General features: G+C 45.5%; 1 protein-coding gene across 1 annotated transcript in view; it reads right to left on the bottom strand.

Annotated features, from left to right (window-relative positions):
* Nucleotides 1-16,399, bottom strand: part of Intu (inturned planar cell polarity protein) — a 59,895-nt gene that overhangs the window by 32,261 nt on the left and 11,235 nt on the right. Inside the window, exons 2-3 of the mRNA XM_021196521.2 lie at nucleotides 15,248-15,795; nucleotides 5,011-5,096 (exon numbers count right to left, since the gene is read on the bottom strand). Coding sequence (XP_021052180.1) covers nucleotides 5,011-5,096; nucleotides 15,248-15,795 — 634 coding nt within the window. The remainder of the gene's footprint in view (nucleotides 1-5,010; nucleotides 5,097-15,247; nucleotides 15,796-16,399) is intronic.

Genomic DNA, 16,399 nt, shown 5'->3' with positions numbered 1-16,399 from the left:
AGGCCTGATGCCCACAAGGCTGGCCTGCCTTGCACCAGTGAGTCAGGTGGGCCCTTCTCACAGCTCCAAGGCTATCTTATCTATTCCCTTTCAGCTGGTGAGTGGCACTGAAACTCCTCATGAATAATGCTTAAGGAATTAAGTCTAATTGGCTCTGCAAATTCTCCTCCAGCCTCTTCCCCTTTTGGGCAATCTCACTGAGTTTTTAAGGCAACACTTGGAAAGTTCCCAGGTCTCTCTAAACCTGAAATGCTGTAAAATTCCAGATGTTTTGAGCATCAATGTGGTGCTTTAAAAGTTTGGGATTTTAAGTATATATAGGAGGTTCAGCCATATAATACTCCCAAATTGAGTCAACTGTGCTTCTATAATCTTGCTAGCCCTCCCTCCCTCCCTCCCTCCCTCCCTCCCTCCCCCAGCACTCACCCACTCCTGATTGCAAGCATATTTGGTAGGGAATACTCAGCTTGTGCTACTATTTAGTACATCAGTGCAGGCATACACTGTTCAGTCTGTCTTAATGTGTAGTAGTTCTCAGGCCTCCTTTTCACAATGCTGTGTGTGTACTGAGCTTTCTAAGTCTTGGACACACTAAGCACACGGTCTATCATCTTACAACCCAACCCCCTCATGCTAGCAACACTTTGGAAGCACCTAGGGGGAACAATACCCAGCTAGTTTTGAAATGTTAAAATGGGCTTCTGTGTACCTCTGGATCTCACGCCAGCACACACCAGTAGAGCTGGAACTAGATTCGCAGACATGCCTTTACACCCCCTCTGATTACAGTTGAGAGAACTGTAGATCTGGAGCCTCTATGAAGTGTGACATGGAGGTCTGATGTGTTCTTCCAGGGCCTTTCTTCCCATTACACTGTCTGCTGGAGGGCAAGAAGCTGCAGAACACTCCAAACTCTGAGGGCATGTTTAATATGTCACTACTTGGTATGTTTGGGTTAAAATCTCTGGTGGGATTATCTGTAAACCTGCATTCCTTCTCCCTATTGCTGGAGGGACTGTTTTACCCATGCCACAGTCACAAGCAGGTCTATCTCAGTCAGGTCTGGAACCAGACATCAGCATCCACACAGGTTAAAATAAAAGGAAGGAGCATGCTTTGAGTTAGTTTGGAAAAAAAAAATCTAGTACTTTGCATAACTGATTCTACAACTTAGGGAAAACCATTAAGCAATTTCTAAATGTTCTCTTTCTTAGGATCTCATTAAACCGGGTAGTATAGCTTGCAATCCTCCTGTCTCAGCCTGCTGGTGCTCCAGATTCCTTTAGGTATAAAATAGGAAGACTAACCATTGGAATCTTACAGGACTCTTAGGGTTAGAACCTTAGATGTAAGAAAATCTGATGAAATGGAGACACACCCAGGAGCACTGCAGAAGAGGTAGCAGGCAGCAAGGCTGGAAGAACCGAGGGTTCTGCAACTAAGCGTCTTCTGATGAGAAACTGCGCTCTGGAACTCACAGCAACTGTGGCTGCCTGCACAAGACCTGCAGAGGGTCAAGTCAACCTGCACTGTGTGGAGGGGTGAGGGGCACAAGGCCCCACTCCTCCCTGAGGAGTTACAGGCAGCTGACGGCCACTGAGGGAGGAGGGTCATCTTCCTTCATTGGTGTCATGGTCAGTTGACATGTTCTACACCCATGCACATGTAAGCAGCTCTGATTGGCCTGGAGGGGGCTTGGGATCAGAAGGGGGTATCCTGGGGGGGAGTCCAGAAAGACTGGAGCGGGAGGAGATGGGGGGGAGGTGAAAAGCACTGAGTTTATCCATGAACTTCTTAAAGAATAGTTTGTTTGTTTTTTTTTTTTTAATAAGCAACTTTACAAAGAAGTAGTTTGTTGCTGTGACATCTGTACCTGATGTGGTTCAGGAGCCCGGGGAGTTGGTTTGCAGGAAGAAGAACGGGATAGAAAAGTCTGGGTTTTCTAAGCAGCTTGATGGGCAGTTCAGCTAAGGACTTAGAAAACCCGAAGCCTGACAGAAATGGAAAATGCAGGCAGCAAAGCCTGGCTCATTAGGTTTCAGGCATAAATTAAGACTCTATTGGTAACTGGGTGGCAGCTTGACCTTTTTACATGGCAGGAAAGAGCGTGAATGCATTTTACCTATGCACCCCAACTCTGTGAGAGGCTGGGGTAAAGGGGACAGGCTAATTAATCTACCAGGAAATCTAAAGGCCACACAACATCCAGGCGTGGGTGTTGATTGCTGATCTTAGACAGATTAACAGTGGGAGGTGCGAACAAGAAACAGAACAGAAACATTTGAAAAAACTTGTATTTTTGCCAGAAATTGAGTATGTTTAAAGTTGCCGCCAATAAATATGGTGAGATCGGCACTCTTAAAAAGAGGCCAAGGACTTTGCACTGGGACAATAGGGAAAACATTCTGAGGGCATCTCAGGATTGACCAGGACCCCTCCCCAGCTCCACACCCCACCCCTTAGCTCAAAAATGTGAAAGCAGAACTCCTTTCAAGAGAACAGCTCTGAAAACCCAGACTGCACAGGTATGCTCAGGGTACTGCCTGTCTAGGATCCTTTATCCTTTTAGCTGGTAAGGCTAAGGTGCCATAGTCGTAACTGTAGATCAAGTGCGCCTACCAAGCTTTTGACAAACGGCAGACCATGTGATGGTAGTTTTGCAGGCACGCAGAATACTAGAGTCATAGGGCCCGGGGAGGCTTCAACCAAAATCTCAAAGGAGAGTGTAGGAGGTCATACAGTGTTAGCAGGTTTGCAGTCTCTGTAGGCAGCTCCTGACAGTGAGCTGGGCGTGAAGTTATGAGAGTGAACCTGAAGCTGAAATGGAAAACCTAGAAAGTCAGAAACCCCAGGAAGCTGGAGCATTGACCAAGGGAAGCCAGACTGTAAGCAGAGCCAGCCTAAGGTGGCTGCCATGTGGGTTTCAGCCAGCTCGGCCACAGGGGCAGGCCTGCCGAGGCCTCTGGAGTACGTGGGTCCACTGTATGTCCCAGGTGGCAGACCTGGCTGCTTGGCTTTAGCCTTGCTCAGGTCTGACTCTTTCTCGCTCCTTCCCTGCCTCCTCCTGTATAATGAGAATGTTTATGGCATCACCTGGGAAGTATGCAGTCTATTCTCATGTTGATGGATGTTCACACTGCATTTCTCTAGGTCTTGGGCAGCCTGTGGGCTCATGGTTTTGAGCAATGAGGACCTGTTACTTACAGCTTTGGAGGTCCTTATGGATGAACTAAATGCACTTTGGTTGTGATACAGGCACACGCCTGTGAATGCAGGACATGATGATGATTGGGTCTTAAATGCTGGCCGAGTGCTCACATGCTGAAGACTTGGTTGCCAGCATATGACACCACTGGGGGTTAGTGGAGCCTGGAAGAGCATGGAGAGAAGTGGGGCCACTGGAGGAATGCTCTTGAGGAAGACATTTGGACCCAGCCTCTCTCTCCTCTCCTCTCCTCTCCTCTCCTCCCCTCCCCTCCTCTCCTCTCCTCCTCTCCCCTCCCTTCCCCTCACTCCCCTCCCCTCTTTCTTCTCTTCTCTTCTCTTCTCTTCTCTCCTCTCCTCTTCTCTCCTCCTCTCCCCTCCCTTCCCCTCACTCCCCTCCCCTCTTCCTCTTCTCTCCTCTCCTCCCCTCCTCCCCCCTCTCTGCCTCTTGACTATAAGTAAGTCATTTTGTTCTTATCACAATAAGGCTCTGCCTGCCTCACAGCGGCCTCTCCCCAGTGTTCTCAACAAAACACAGAGCCAGCTGGCCGTGGACTGAAACCTCTGACACCATGAACCAAGGTAACCCTTTCCACCTTCAAAGTTGCCCTCCTCAGGCACTGTGTCACAGTACACATGGTGGCTGACTGCCTCAGGACAGCACAAGCTCCTTCTACTCTCCTGCGTGCCATAAACTCCAGTTTACAGGTCTAAGAGAAAATACTAGTTAGGTTTTGTGGTGGTCTGAGTAAGTATGGCCCTGAGACTTGTATGTTTGAATGCCTGGCCCATGGGGAGTGGCATCTTTAGAAATGTGGTCTTGTTGGAGTGGGTGTGGCCTTGTTGGAGGAAGTGTGTCACTGCAGGGGTGGGCTTTGAGGTCTCCTATGCTCAAGCTCTGCCCAGTGTGGACACAGTCTCCTTTTGCTGCTTGTGGATCAAGATGTAGAATTCTTGGCTCCTCCAGCACTAAGTCTGCCTGCATGTTGTCAAGCTTTCTGCTATGGTGATAATGGACTAGACCTCTGAACCTGTAATCCAGCCCTAATTAAACATTTTCCTTTATAAGGGTTGCCCTGGTCATGGTGTCTCTCCACAGTAATGGAAACCCTAACTGAGACAGGTTTCAAAACATTCAGAGCCATATTAAGAAACAACAGAAACACTTCGAGCTGGGTATGGTGACACCCACACTTACTCTCAGTACTTGAGAGGCAGAGGCAGGCAGATCTCAGTGACTTCCAGCACAGCTACACAGCTTCTATGTACTTCTATAACTTAAGAGATAAGCTTGTAATATATGAGAGATTTTAAGTTGGAGAATATGAAGTCCACAGCTTACTTATTTATTTACTTTTTCTAAAAAAAAAAATTTTTTTTTGATACAGGGTTTCTACATAGTCCTGGCTGTCCTGGAACTTGCTATGTAGACCAGGCTGGCCTCTAACTCACTTACTCACTTCCGCCGCCATACCTGGCCCACCGCTTTCAAGGGATTCCTCTCAGAGCTCTGCTGTCACTGGCAAACACTTAGCTCTAAGGCTAAGCTCACAGTCAGGTTTACTTTCATCACTGCTGCTGCTTCCTTTACATAGGATGCATTTTATTTGTAGCCATCCCTCACCTTTTAAACCAACGCCCCAAAGGCAAGTGTTAGCAAGAGGTGAAGCTGCCCTAGCTGCTCAAGCATGAGTGGGACTCACCCATTACACGGGAGGAAAACGTCAGCATCTTACAAAGGACAGAAGCACAGAACGCATGCACTTTAAGCAACACTGTACACAGTATAGGAAGGGATGTCCACACCTGCATTGGCCCAGGGATGCAGGACAGAACTCTTTCTATGTTTTCAGAAGTCACATCTACATCATTCACAGCAACAAGGACATCGCCTAAAAACAGAAAAACAAAAGACGACTGTGTGAATATTCCAAACCAAAAAAGCTCCAGAACTGCGACACGAGAAAACAGTTGCCCAGACTTCCTCAAGGGAACCATGGAAAATGTGGTGCAGCCAGGGACGTAGCCAAGGCTAGACCACACATCAGCAACACAGCCAGTCCCCCAACTCATCTACTGTGCTGCCCGCCACTGCAATCCACGCATACTTAAAGATATGAATACGTCTAGTCTTGGGGTAACTGGGCGAGTTATGTGAACCTAAAGGACAAACGGAAATTTTGTTAAGTATTGAACATAACACAATTAAATCTAACTCCTCAGACACATAATTTTAAAGAATCCAGCTGAAATTTTAATTAAGTCCATGTGGTACATCTCAATGCACTGTGATGCTTGCTGCCATCACTCTCTGGTGTCCACACAACAGCTTCTGACAGTATCAACACGGCCAGCACATGCCAATCAAAATCTTCTTTCTCGTGACTGTTCTCCAAATGCTTGTATTTATCCCATATCAAGATTACTTTTAGGATGAAACTTTACTTTCAAACTATTGACTCAAAATACAGCTCTCACCCAAAAGAGAGTAAGAGTCAATTTATTCTTGAGTTAAATAAGTGACTATAGCCCAGGAAACAGAGATTTGGGGAGCCCCAAACATGTTCTGCTGTGGAAGTGGTTACATGACCCAAAATAAAAGGAACTGGCAAATCAGCACAGTTACCAAATTTACTGGTGAGGATGCCAGGTAGGTGGGCTAGCACACCATGGGAAGCTTTCATAAGTATCAGATGTCTTTCAGGGAACAGTCTGAACTGTGGGGTTGATACAAGCTCTTGCTTTGGTAAGAATATGTTTCAAAAGTCCTACCTGACTGTCAAAAGGATGTAAGTGGGAAGTTATGTGAGCCTGAAAGACAGACATGGATGGGCAATGACCAGGGCTAATGACAGTCTAAGATAACTTGGGTCTGTGTGGTATATACCCATAGTCTCATGTGTTTGATGCTTGGCCCACAGGGAGTGACACCACTAAAAGGTGTGTCTTTGTTGGAATAGGTGTGTCCTTGTTGGAGAACATTTGTCATTGTGGGGGTGGGCTTTGAGCTCCTATGGTCAAGGTCCACCCAGTGTGGAAGAGACCTTCCTGCTGGCTGCCATGGATCAAGATGTAGACTCTCAGCTCCTTCTCCAGCACCGTATCTGCCTGGATGCTGCCGTGCTTCCCAACATGATGATGATGGACTGAACCTCTGAAACTGTAAGGCAGCCCCAATTAAATGTTTTCCTTTATAAGAGTTCTCTTGGTCATATGGTCTCTTTAGAGCAATAAAACCCTAATAAGGTTTTATAAACAGGCTGCATCTGCAACACCCCAAATCAGCTCAGTTATGAAGTTCTAACCAGTCACTAGGCCTTGGGCCTTGTAGAGTCTTCAGCCAAGCGTCTAGCTTTTATCCTGGGACCTTCGGTTTATAAGAACATAATTAAAAAGTACTATCAAAACCCTGGTGAGCTGTGTTAACATGACTATATCTAGGATGCTTTCTCGTAATTTCAAACTATATACGCCACATCTTATTCCAAACCACTGCAGTAGAGAATCAAGGAAAGGCTTAAGGAAGACCAACTGTCTACTCTCTGAGGGAGAGTAGTTGGTATGCATGTGCGTAAACACAGCATGGCGCATGCGTCTCCACAGGTTGCTCAGGTTTCTGCATGTCTTATGAACCAAGGCGCTGGGTCTACACTCTGCTGTTTCTTCAAGAATATCTGTACAGTGAACAGCTTCAATGTCAGAGAACATGTCTGTCTTGAGCACAGGTCAAGCCTGCTTACTGTACAGTGACAAGGACACATGCTGTCTCTATGAAGTGTAAAATGTTAAAAAGGAAGCCTCCACTGTGGAAAGCTGAGAAGATGCTTGCATGAAACCCGTGGCCTGCCAGTGCACAACTCTACCTCACAGTAGGCTAGGAGAGTACTGCAGAGATGCTCAGATACGCCCAGCACGCCAGCTACGACTACTTCTGAACGCTAAGTCTAGTCCTTACTATGTTCACCAGAGTGAAGAACAAATCATTTTTATTCTTTTAAGCCTCTCAGGTAGCAGAAATGTTTGTGCTGGTACAAGTTTATAGAATTGTAATCTTATTGGTCAAATGACATAACTTATAGTGTAAATATCCATACACTTGTTTGACATTTTTATAATATTTTAAATACTTAAGACACTGATTTGTAAATTCTTGATAAACAGTTTTGTGCTCATAGTTTTTCTTCCTACATGTGCGTGTGTGTGTGTGTGTGCTATATGCACACACGTATGTTAGTCTGTGTATCCATGTGAACAAGAGGACAGGGGAAGGGATCAGATGTCCTGCTCGATCTCTCTCTGCTACAGTCCCTTATTACACTTTTTACTGAACCTGAAACTAGAAAACCCCTTAGATCCTCCTGTCTCTGTCCCATACCAATAGGGTTATAAGCAGATATGGGATCACTCCTGAACACACACACACACACATACACACACACACACACACACACGGATACTGGATATTTGGACTCAGGTGTTCACGCCCTCAACTCTGTCCGTCCTCTTTTATTTCCCATTTCGATCTGTGCTCAGCAAATCTTTTCTATTAAGGACCACACAGAAACTTCACGCTTTGGTGGATAAAGGTCTTGTTCAAGTGCTCGGATCTCCCTACCAGGTCCATCTTGAACTCAGCCAGACAACAGATAAACAGGTGGGGGCTGTGCACAATAATATTTTACTTGGGTTCTAAATACTTTCCCTATGCTATAAATTATTTAAGCCCTTTAGACAGGGTATATAAACACTGGTAGTAAGCCTGATGTGACCAGCCAACTCTAATTTGCATATCTGTTCTGGATGGTTTTTCAAGATAAATATCCAAAAATGAATTGATTGGGTTAAATTATACACTGCTGCAGAGTGATACTTATATCTAAATTATATTTTGAATAGAGTAAATAAATAATTTCTTTTCCTCTTCTTTTTTTTTCACCATCAGTGTGAAATAAATCCTTTGGTCCTGTCTCCATCTACGGAAGTAACCCACACAGCAGGCCAGAGTCTTGAGTGGGAATTAGAACACAAAGACCCCAGGTCTATCAGTGATGAGCAATTTGGCCCTAAGTAGTTACTGTTGACGCCTCTGTCCACTTCTACAGAAGGAAATAATTGCCCAGTGGCTTCCCAGAGAAGAAGCTCTGAAATTCTGTCCTTCCAGAATCTGGGTTCCAGCGTCCTTCTGACAGCAGAAAAGCATGAGAAGGAGTGCTCTGGGAGACTGAATGTGGCAAAGACACTGTCTGTGAGGAAGTTGGGAAGGCACAAGGAGTACAAACAGGGAAATGAAAATGGGGGGGGGGTCCCAGCTCTCTGCTACCACTAGACCACCTGAGGTGGTAATCTTCAGATCTGCCAAACTTGCCTTACTGTTTATACTAATTGCTGTCTTTCAAAGCCCAGCCCTCTGCTGTCCCTAAGATTCACTGGAGGTGGTAATCTTCAGATATGCCAAGGTTGCCCTACTGTCCTTCAAAGTGTCTCCATCGCCTGCTGAGAAGACCCTTTGATGTTCCAGAGACAACATCCTTTGGACCCCCCTACAGACACTCACCTGTGCCTGCAAAGACTGGGGTTGGGGACTGGGGTTTTTCCCACTATATAAACTGAGCTCCTTTCATTAAACCTTGGGCTTCGATCAGAACACCTTTTGTCTTGGCCCTGTTTCTCTCACCCTCTATTCCCTTTCAGCCCAGCCCTGCCTTTCAGGACGGACCCAGACTGAAGTGAGTGTTACTGCTGGCAGAAACTCACAAAAATGTATTCTGAAAAAGAAGCAGAAATGCACAGAGAACAACATATTAGGTGCCCATAAAAAAAAAAAATCTTTTAAAAAAGCATTTCAAATATTTTATTTGTAAAAAAAAGTTCAACAGCAATAATGGAATGAAAAAATAGTCTATATATGACAGACTATTAGCCGAGCATGGCAGATATACCTGTAATCACAGCCCTTGAGGGCAGGAGGATTGCAGGTTTGAGATCAGCCTGTGCTATAGAGTGAATTCTAGGTTAGCTTGAGCTCCACAGTGAGAACTGTCTCACTGTGAACCCCAGAACTAAACTGAAGAAACAACACAAGTCTACATAGCAGACATGTGGAACTTCCCTTTTCTCTCCTTTTTAAAAATGACATCTTTGTGTGTGTGGCGCGGGTGGGGGAAGGAGCAGGGGGAGGGTAGCATACAAGCCACAGCATACACATGAAAGTCACAGGACAACATCTGGGTATTGGTCCTAGCCTTCTGCTTTGCTTGACACTGGGCCTCTTATTCAGCCCTGGCCCATGAGCTTCCAGGGATTCTGTCTCGCCGCACCCCCTCCTTGCCCATGAGCACTAAGACTGCCCATACACACTACTGCATCTGGGTTTACGTGGGTGCTGGGGATCTGAACACAGGATCTCATGCAGCAGGAGCTTTAGTCACTTAGTCCCCTCCCTAGCCCATTAGGAATCTTTCTCATAGACATAGTTTGAGGCTTCTTGCTGACTGATCATGGATATGTAGCAGAGCCTTCTGGGTCCTGAAAATATTGATTTTTTTTGATCCAAGGAGTCTGTTAAACAGGACAACACACACATCAAAATGATCAATGTACACTTGTGAATGGATGTCATACCTCAAAAACATTTCTGAAAAGTGAGCACACATCTTCAAACATTTTAAAGGAAAACGTAACAATACACATATGTAAAAAAAAAATTAAATCTATTGTTGATGATGTAAGAAACTATACAAAACAGTATGGAATTTAAATCTTCATTCTTTATCAGAAATAGTCTGCAGATGGGTAATCTGGAGAAATAACATACAAACTGGGATGGATGGTGTATATAATCCCAACACTTGGAAGGCAGAGGCAAGAATCACAAGCTTGAGACCAACCTGTAGACTATATAGTGAAATGTCTTCTCAAAAAAACAAACAAGCAATGAAAAGATAAACATTATTTATAGTTAGCTAGATAATGTATGATTTCCTTCTCCCTTCTTAACCTTAAAAAAAAAAACAAAACCCAGTTATCTACCCTTGACCCAGCAGCCAGCAAGACGGTACAAGTAGAACAGAGGAGAAAACATGTCCTATGAGCAGCTGGCACGGTTGGACAGCACCCACCAGAGGCAGGGCCTGAACCATATGTTGTATTGGAAGCAGCACTCACTACTCAAACACCTGAGAAAGGCCAAGAAGGAGGCACCACTGATGAAGGAGCCCCAAGTGGTGAAGACTCACTTGAAGTACTTGATCATCCTGCTCAGGATGGGTAGGCAGTATGACGTGGGTGCGTACAACAGCAAGACTTTCATCCAGGAGGAAATCAAGCTACACATGACTGACCACTACCTGGGTGAGTTCTCTAACACCTACAAGTCCATGAGAACAGCATAAATGCTACACACTCCTCCTGCTTCATCCGCTTTGTATGAGCTGCTTTTTTGAAACAGGCTAGAGACAGCAGAGAGGTAGGAGCCTCGGTTGAGGAAATGACCCTATGTGATCCAACTCAGTGATCAGTGGGGGAGGGCTCAGCCTATGGTGGGTGGTGCCAATCCTAGGCTGCTGGTCCTAGGTTCTATAAGAGAGCAGGTGACACACCACAGTAAACAGCATCCCTCCGTGGCTTCTGTATCAGCTCCTGCTTCCAGGTCCCAGCCCTGTGTGACGTCCTTCAAAGAAGGACGACAATGTGGAAGTATAAGATGAATAAACCCTTTCTTCCCCAGTTGGCTTTTGGCCATGGTGTTTCAACAAAGCAAATAGAAACCTTAATTAAAACAAGGCGGTACTAGTATCATGGGGTATTGCTGTGACAGACCTGACCGTGTTTTTAGAAGCATCGAGGGAGAACTTGGGAACTTTGAGCTAGAAGAACCATTGAGTGCTGTGATCTCAGTGGGATACCCTGGAGGAGCTTGGGAGATATGAATGTTGAGAGCAGTGCAGAAGATGGAGGCCTGGCTTATGATGTTTCACAGGGAAGTGGTGTATACTCGATCAGGAGCAGGTCCTGAAGGCACAGGCAAGTTACATGAAGAAGTTCCCCAAATGCCTATGGTTTCCACTTCTGCTACAATTACAGTGCTATCTTCTGCCAAGTGTGACCCTATAGCCTCATAGGGTGTTACTTATGATCAGTTGACTGTGGAAGAGCAGATGAGGGCCTGGTTTATTGATATTTCTATGCTATGCTGTATATGCTATGCAGGCAGAAATGGACAGCTGCAGCATTACAACCCCTTGCTGACACAACCATGAAACACGATGGCAAAGGGAAATGTTCATAGTGGAAAGAACTTCAGGCAGTACACACAGTATTGCAGTTTGCTTGGCAGGAGAAATGGCCAGATATGCAGCTTTTCACTGATTCCTGGGCTGTAGCCAATCGATTGGCTGAATGGTCAGGGGCTTGGAACGATAACAATAGGAATATTGCTGAAAAAGACATCTGGGGAGGAGAGAGCTCTCCAATGGATGAAGAATGTGAAGATACTTGTGTCCCGTGCAAATGCTTATCAAAAATGTGACATCAACAATCAAGTGGATAAGATGACCCGTTCTGTAGACAGTAAGCTTCTTTCCCCAGCCATCACTGTCATTGCTAAAAGGCCATATGAACAAAGTGGCCATGGTAGTAGAGATGGGGGTTAAGCACGGGCTCAGTAGCATGGACTTCCACTCACCAAGGCTGAGCTGGCTACAGATGCTGCTGAGTGCCACATCTGCCAGCAGCAGAGACCAGCACTGAGACCCAGATATGGTACCATTTCCCGGGGTGATCAGCCAGTGGCCTGGTGGCAGGCTGAATACATTGGATCGCTTCCTCCACGCAAAGAACAACTCCTCACCCTTACATGAACAGATACTTATGCTGGCTATGGCCTGCCTTTCCTGCTCCAGATAAAGCCACCATCTATGGATATAGCACACCTTCTCTTCAGTCGTGATATTCCGTGCAGAATTGCTTCCGGCCAAAGAAGTGCGACAGTGGGCCCATGATCATGGAATCCAGTGGTGTTACTATGTTCCGTACTACCCTGAAGCAGTTAGCCTGACAGAAAGATGGAAAGGCCTTTTGAAGACAAGTAACTTTATCCAGATCTTGTGGTGAATACACACCTACAATCTGGGCCACACCTTCTGCTGGAAGTCTGAATAAGGACATGGATGAAGGAAGCTTTTGTCTCTGCCTGCTTGCCTTCCCTCGCCTTGCTAACACTGGCACTGGAGCCTACTCTGCAGGATTCCAGCATGAGATACCCAGCCTGTGGGACTGAGCAACTTCTAGATTCCTGCACTTTTCATTTACAGCCCTTGTTGGATTAGCTGGACTGAAGCCTGTAAGTCATTCCAATAAATTCCCCCTTTATGTACTATATACAGAGATTCATTTCTTAAGTTCTGTGACTCTAGAGAACCCTGACTAATACACCCTTCAAGTAGCCATGCCCCAACAGACTCATGTTTAGTCTCTGGAAAAAATATCCAATTACGATGACCAAAAATGAAAAATACTTAAGAAAAAAAGCCCCACCAAGGCACTAGGCACCTTCTACCATGTATGGAGGAGAATAAACTCTATTTGCTCTGGGAAGACGATGCCAGCTGGGTACTGCTTTCAGCTAACTGCAAATCTTTAAGGAAATCCTCAGAAACTGAAATGTATGGGAGCGGCCAAAACTGGCACCACCCCCAAGAGCAGCAAGTCTCTGAAATCTGAGTGAGAAAATGCAGGATGGGCTGTTGTTGTAAAAGGATGTACATCACTGGCCTGACTGTCCTGTTAATAGCAGGCACAGTTCTAACAGCTGTGAGCAGACAATTCACACTCACAAAGAGAGATGTTCACAAGCATATCGCTATAGTCGGTAGCTGTGTAGTGTCCTAACTGCGGTCATACTGAAATACTGAGACAAACAACCTGTTACTGGTGGAGATGAGATCTTGAGAAATCTCAAGTCATCAAATGCAGGCATTGGAAAAATATAGCTTTTTATTTGTTAAAGAAAATTTGAGCCAGGTTTTATGGCACATGCTTATAATCCTAACTTTTGGAATGCGGAGGCAGGAGAGTCAGGAGATCAAGGTCAGCTCTTGGGTACATATGTGACGAACCCCATAGTTTGCGTGCCAAGCTAACTTAGTAACAGTTCATTCCCTGGAGTCTAATCTGAAAATTAGTAAATAAATAAAATGAATTGAAACTTTGTAAGAGGTTTTAAATAATTTATACATACAGCATTAGAGATGATAGATAAGTATATATAGGGGGAACACACACACATATACACACGCACTACACACACAAAACCCAACCCAGTAAATCATACAAAACACTACTGATACTTTAAAACAGTAGAGGAAAAAAATATCTAAAGATTGAAAAACAAAACACCCCCAAAGCTAAAAAGAATGTCTGGCACGTAAAGAAGTATACTTACAACATGGACGGATCACGCACCATAGCTTGGCAGCTGGTCCTCTCTTGTGATCACAAGCTATCTGAAGATGTTGAGTCATGATGAATAGCGGCTTATTTTAGGGCACAACCCTTGGAGCTCACAAACTGTCTCTGCATGGGGCTGCCTTTCTGACGCTATTCTATTCTGCATATACCAACACGAACATTCCGCATTAACCGTTCCCATCCGCAGCTCTCCCTTGTGTATGTGGAAAGCCATTCCACGCGTACTTGCATCCAGACCACACATCTGGCAGAAACAGCAATGATGATGGAATGGCACTATTGTTTCTTTATGTACTACTGTATCTTTATATACTGCCATGTACTTCACAGGCAGTCAGTAACTTTGCTGGCTTCCTCAAGCAAGGAGGCTTTCATACATCAAACGCTCCCAGAGCTGCATCAGCTAGGTGAACAATGCCAGGGCAAAGAAAACCCTAGAAGGTAAATCCTCTCCCCAGAAGTCAGTCTTCTGCCTTTCTTATATGGCCTTTTTCCACCCAGGAGAACTGTGAGTACGAGCATGTGTGTGTGACATGCACAAGTGTGGGGGTATTGTTCCTATGTATAGGCAGAGGCCAGAACAAGGAGTTGGATGTCTTCCTTCTTCACCCTCTCTGCCTTCCTGCCCTGAGATAGGGTCTCCCACTGGATCGGATACCTGCTGCTTTGGCTAGACCGCATCTCACTGCACAACAATGTGGAGATGCATTTTGGAGCCCACGCTCTGACAGATACCCTTCAGACTGCATCCTGAGAATGGCCTGTGTGATGCTCTCTCATGGAGCCTGTCACGCTGTGACACTGCCTGTTTCTGATGTGCCTCCTCCACTCTTACGTGAGCTCCTTTACATAAATTGTTGTACTATCACTTGCCTGCCAGGCACTTAGCATGTGCTCAGACACAAATAAATAGATAGATAGACAGACAGACTACAAGAAAGAATATATTTTCACATTTGACTATCTCTTACCTTTATAAAGAATAATACAGTTGCTAACTAGCTCATACATTGTGTCACATAGCTTAAAATCGCAATGCAAAAATACTCAAAATGCTCAAAATAACTTGTCTTTTTCTGCTCAAAACTGGTGGGATAGTTTAAACAAGTGCCTTTACAAAGGGACTTCTGTATAAAATCACCGTCCTTGAGAAGGTCAACTGGAACAGTCTACAGCCACTCCAAGAACTTGGTGTTCTCAAGTGCAAACATGCAATTTAAAAGTATTTTTATTCATAAATTACATATTTTGTATCATGTTATTGGATACAGCTGTTACAGCCTCAATGATCACTATATAATCAACTTACTTTCTTCTTGTAGCAAACAAGCAAGATGAAATAAAATTATATTATTCAAAAAACTTGAAGATTAACTGGATTGCTTGCCAGTCTGAACTGGCGGCATGTGTCCTCGGTGCCTGGAAGCCCCTTCTTCTAAGACCAGGGCATGCGGGACACCAAAGTACCAACTTTACTTGGAGCCTGAAACTTCTGTCTTCTACCCCATGGCTCACAGGCTCTGCCCTTTACCATGTACCTCAGCAAACAAGGAAAGGAGCTGGCTGCAGCACTTACCAACCAGGACCTGACCGCTCTTCATAGCCGAGCCTCCTGGCAACAGGCCATGCACCACGAGCCGCTCTCCGTCTGCCTGCTTCGCGCTCCTTTTCCAGCTCCGCTTGGTCTGATGGATGATCCCCACCAGTACTTCCAAGAGTTTGACCTGCTCCCTGGCCTTGATGGCCGTTAGCTTTTTGGGGTTGATATAGACGGTCACATCCTTGTACCGCTGCTGCACGGTGACTCCGGTCTTCTGGGTGGACTGATGCTTCAGAATGGACACAGGCCCATTGTTACTGCTGTTCTTTTTGTGGTGACGCTTAGGCAAAAGGCTTTTGCTTTTCAAGATCTTGGTGAAGCGCCTGAGCTTGGGCTCATACTTCTTCCTCTCTCTGGAATTGTCCTCTTCAATGATGACCTCCTTGTCGCTGAACCTGACGTGGTTCACGTGGTTCACTGTCTGGGTCTCCGGAAGGAGGCTCTCCTCCTCATCTTCACTTAGCTCCAGGTAGAACAGTTCTCCGTTCTTCTGCACACTGTCCAGCCACTCAGGCTCCACATCACTGTGGGGAAGAGAAAAGGCCACCTGAACGGTCATCCAGTGTGAGAAAGACAGTGTCACCTTCCTGTGTAGGAAGGACAGCAACCTTGACAGCAGAAATGGAGGCGGAGTGTAGAATTTTAAAGAATGGGGAGCGAAGCAAACAGGCAGAGTAATACCAAAGAAAGCAATAAAGGGGTAGGGGGAGGAGAAAACCTTTTATAATGTATAGGGCTGTATTTTTTTTAAAAAATGAAACTAATTCAGGAGGACTGCCATGAATTCAAGGCCAGCCTGGGCTACACAGTGAGTTCCAGGGTACAGAGTGAGGGTGTCTCGAAAGACAAAAGCAAAACAAAACTACAACCACAAAACTACTTCAGAGGCCGGGAAGATGCTTGCTGCATCCGGAGGTGGGAGCGTGCTTGCTACACCAGGCGGGCTTGGGTTCAGATCCGCAGCAGACCAGGAAAGCCAGGCTGAGGGAGGACACTGGCTAGCCATGCCCCCTGAATTGAAATGTTCCCTCTATATACATAAGTGACCCTAAAAAGTCCACCAGAGAACTCCTAAACCTGATAAACAGCTTCAGTGCTATAGCTGGATATAAAATTAACTCAAATAAA

The sequence above is a fragment of the Mus pahari genome, chromosome 4 (assembly GCF_900095145.1).
Source record: "Mus pahari chromosome 4, PAHARI_EIJ_v1.1, whole genome shotgun sequence".
Taxonomy (NCBI): Eukaryota; Metazoa; Chordata; class Mammalia; order Rodentia; family Muridae; genus Mus; species Mus pahari.
This window is presented reverse-complemented; position numbering and strand designations above follow the sequence as displayed.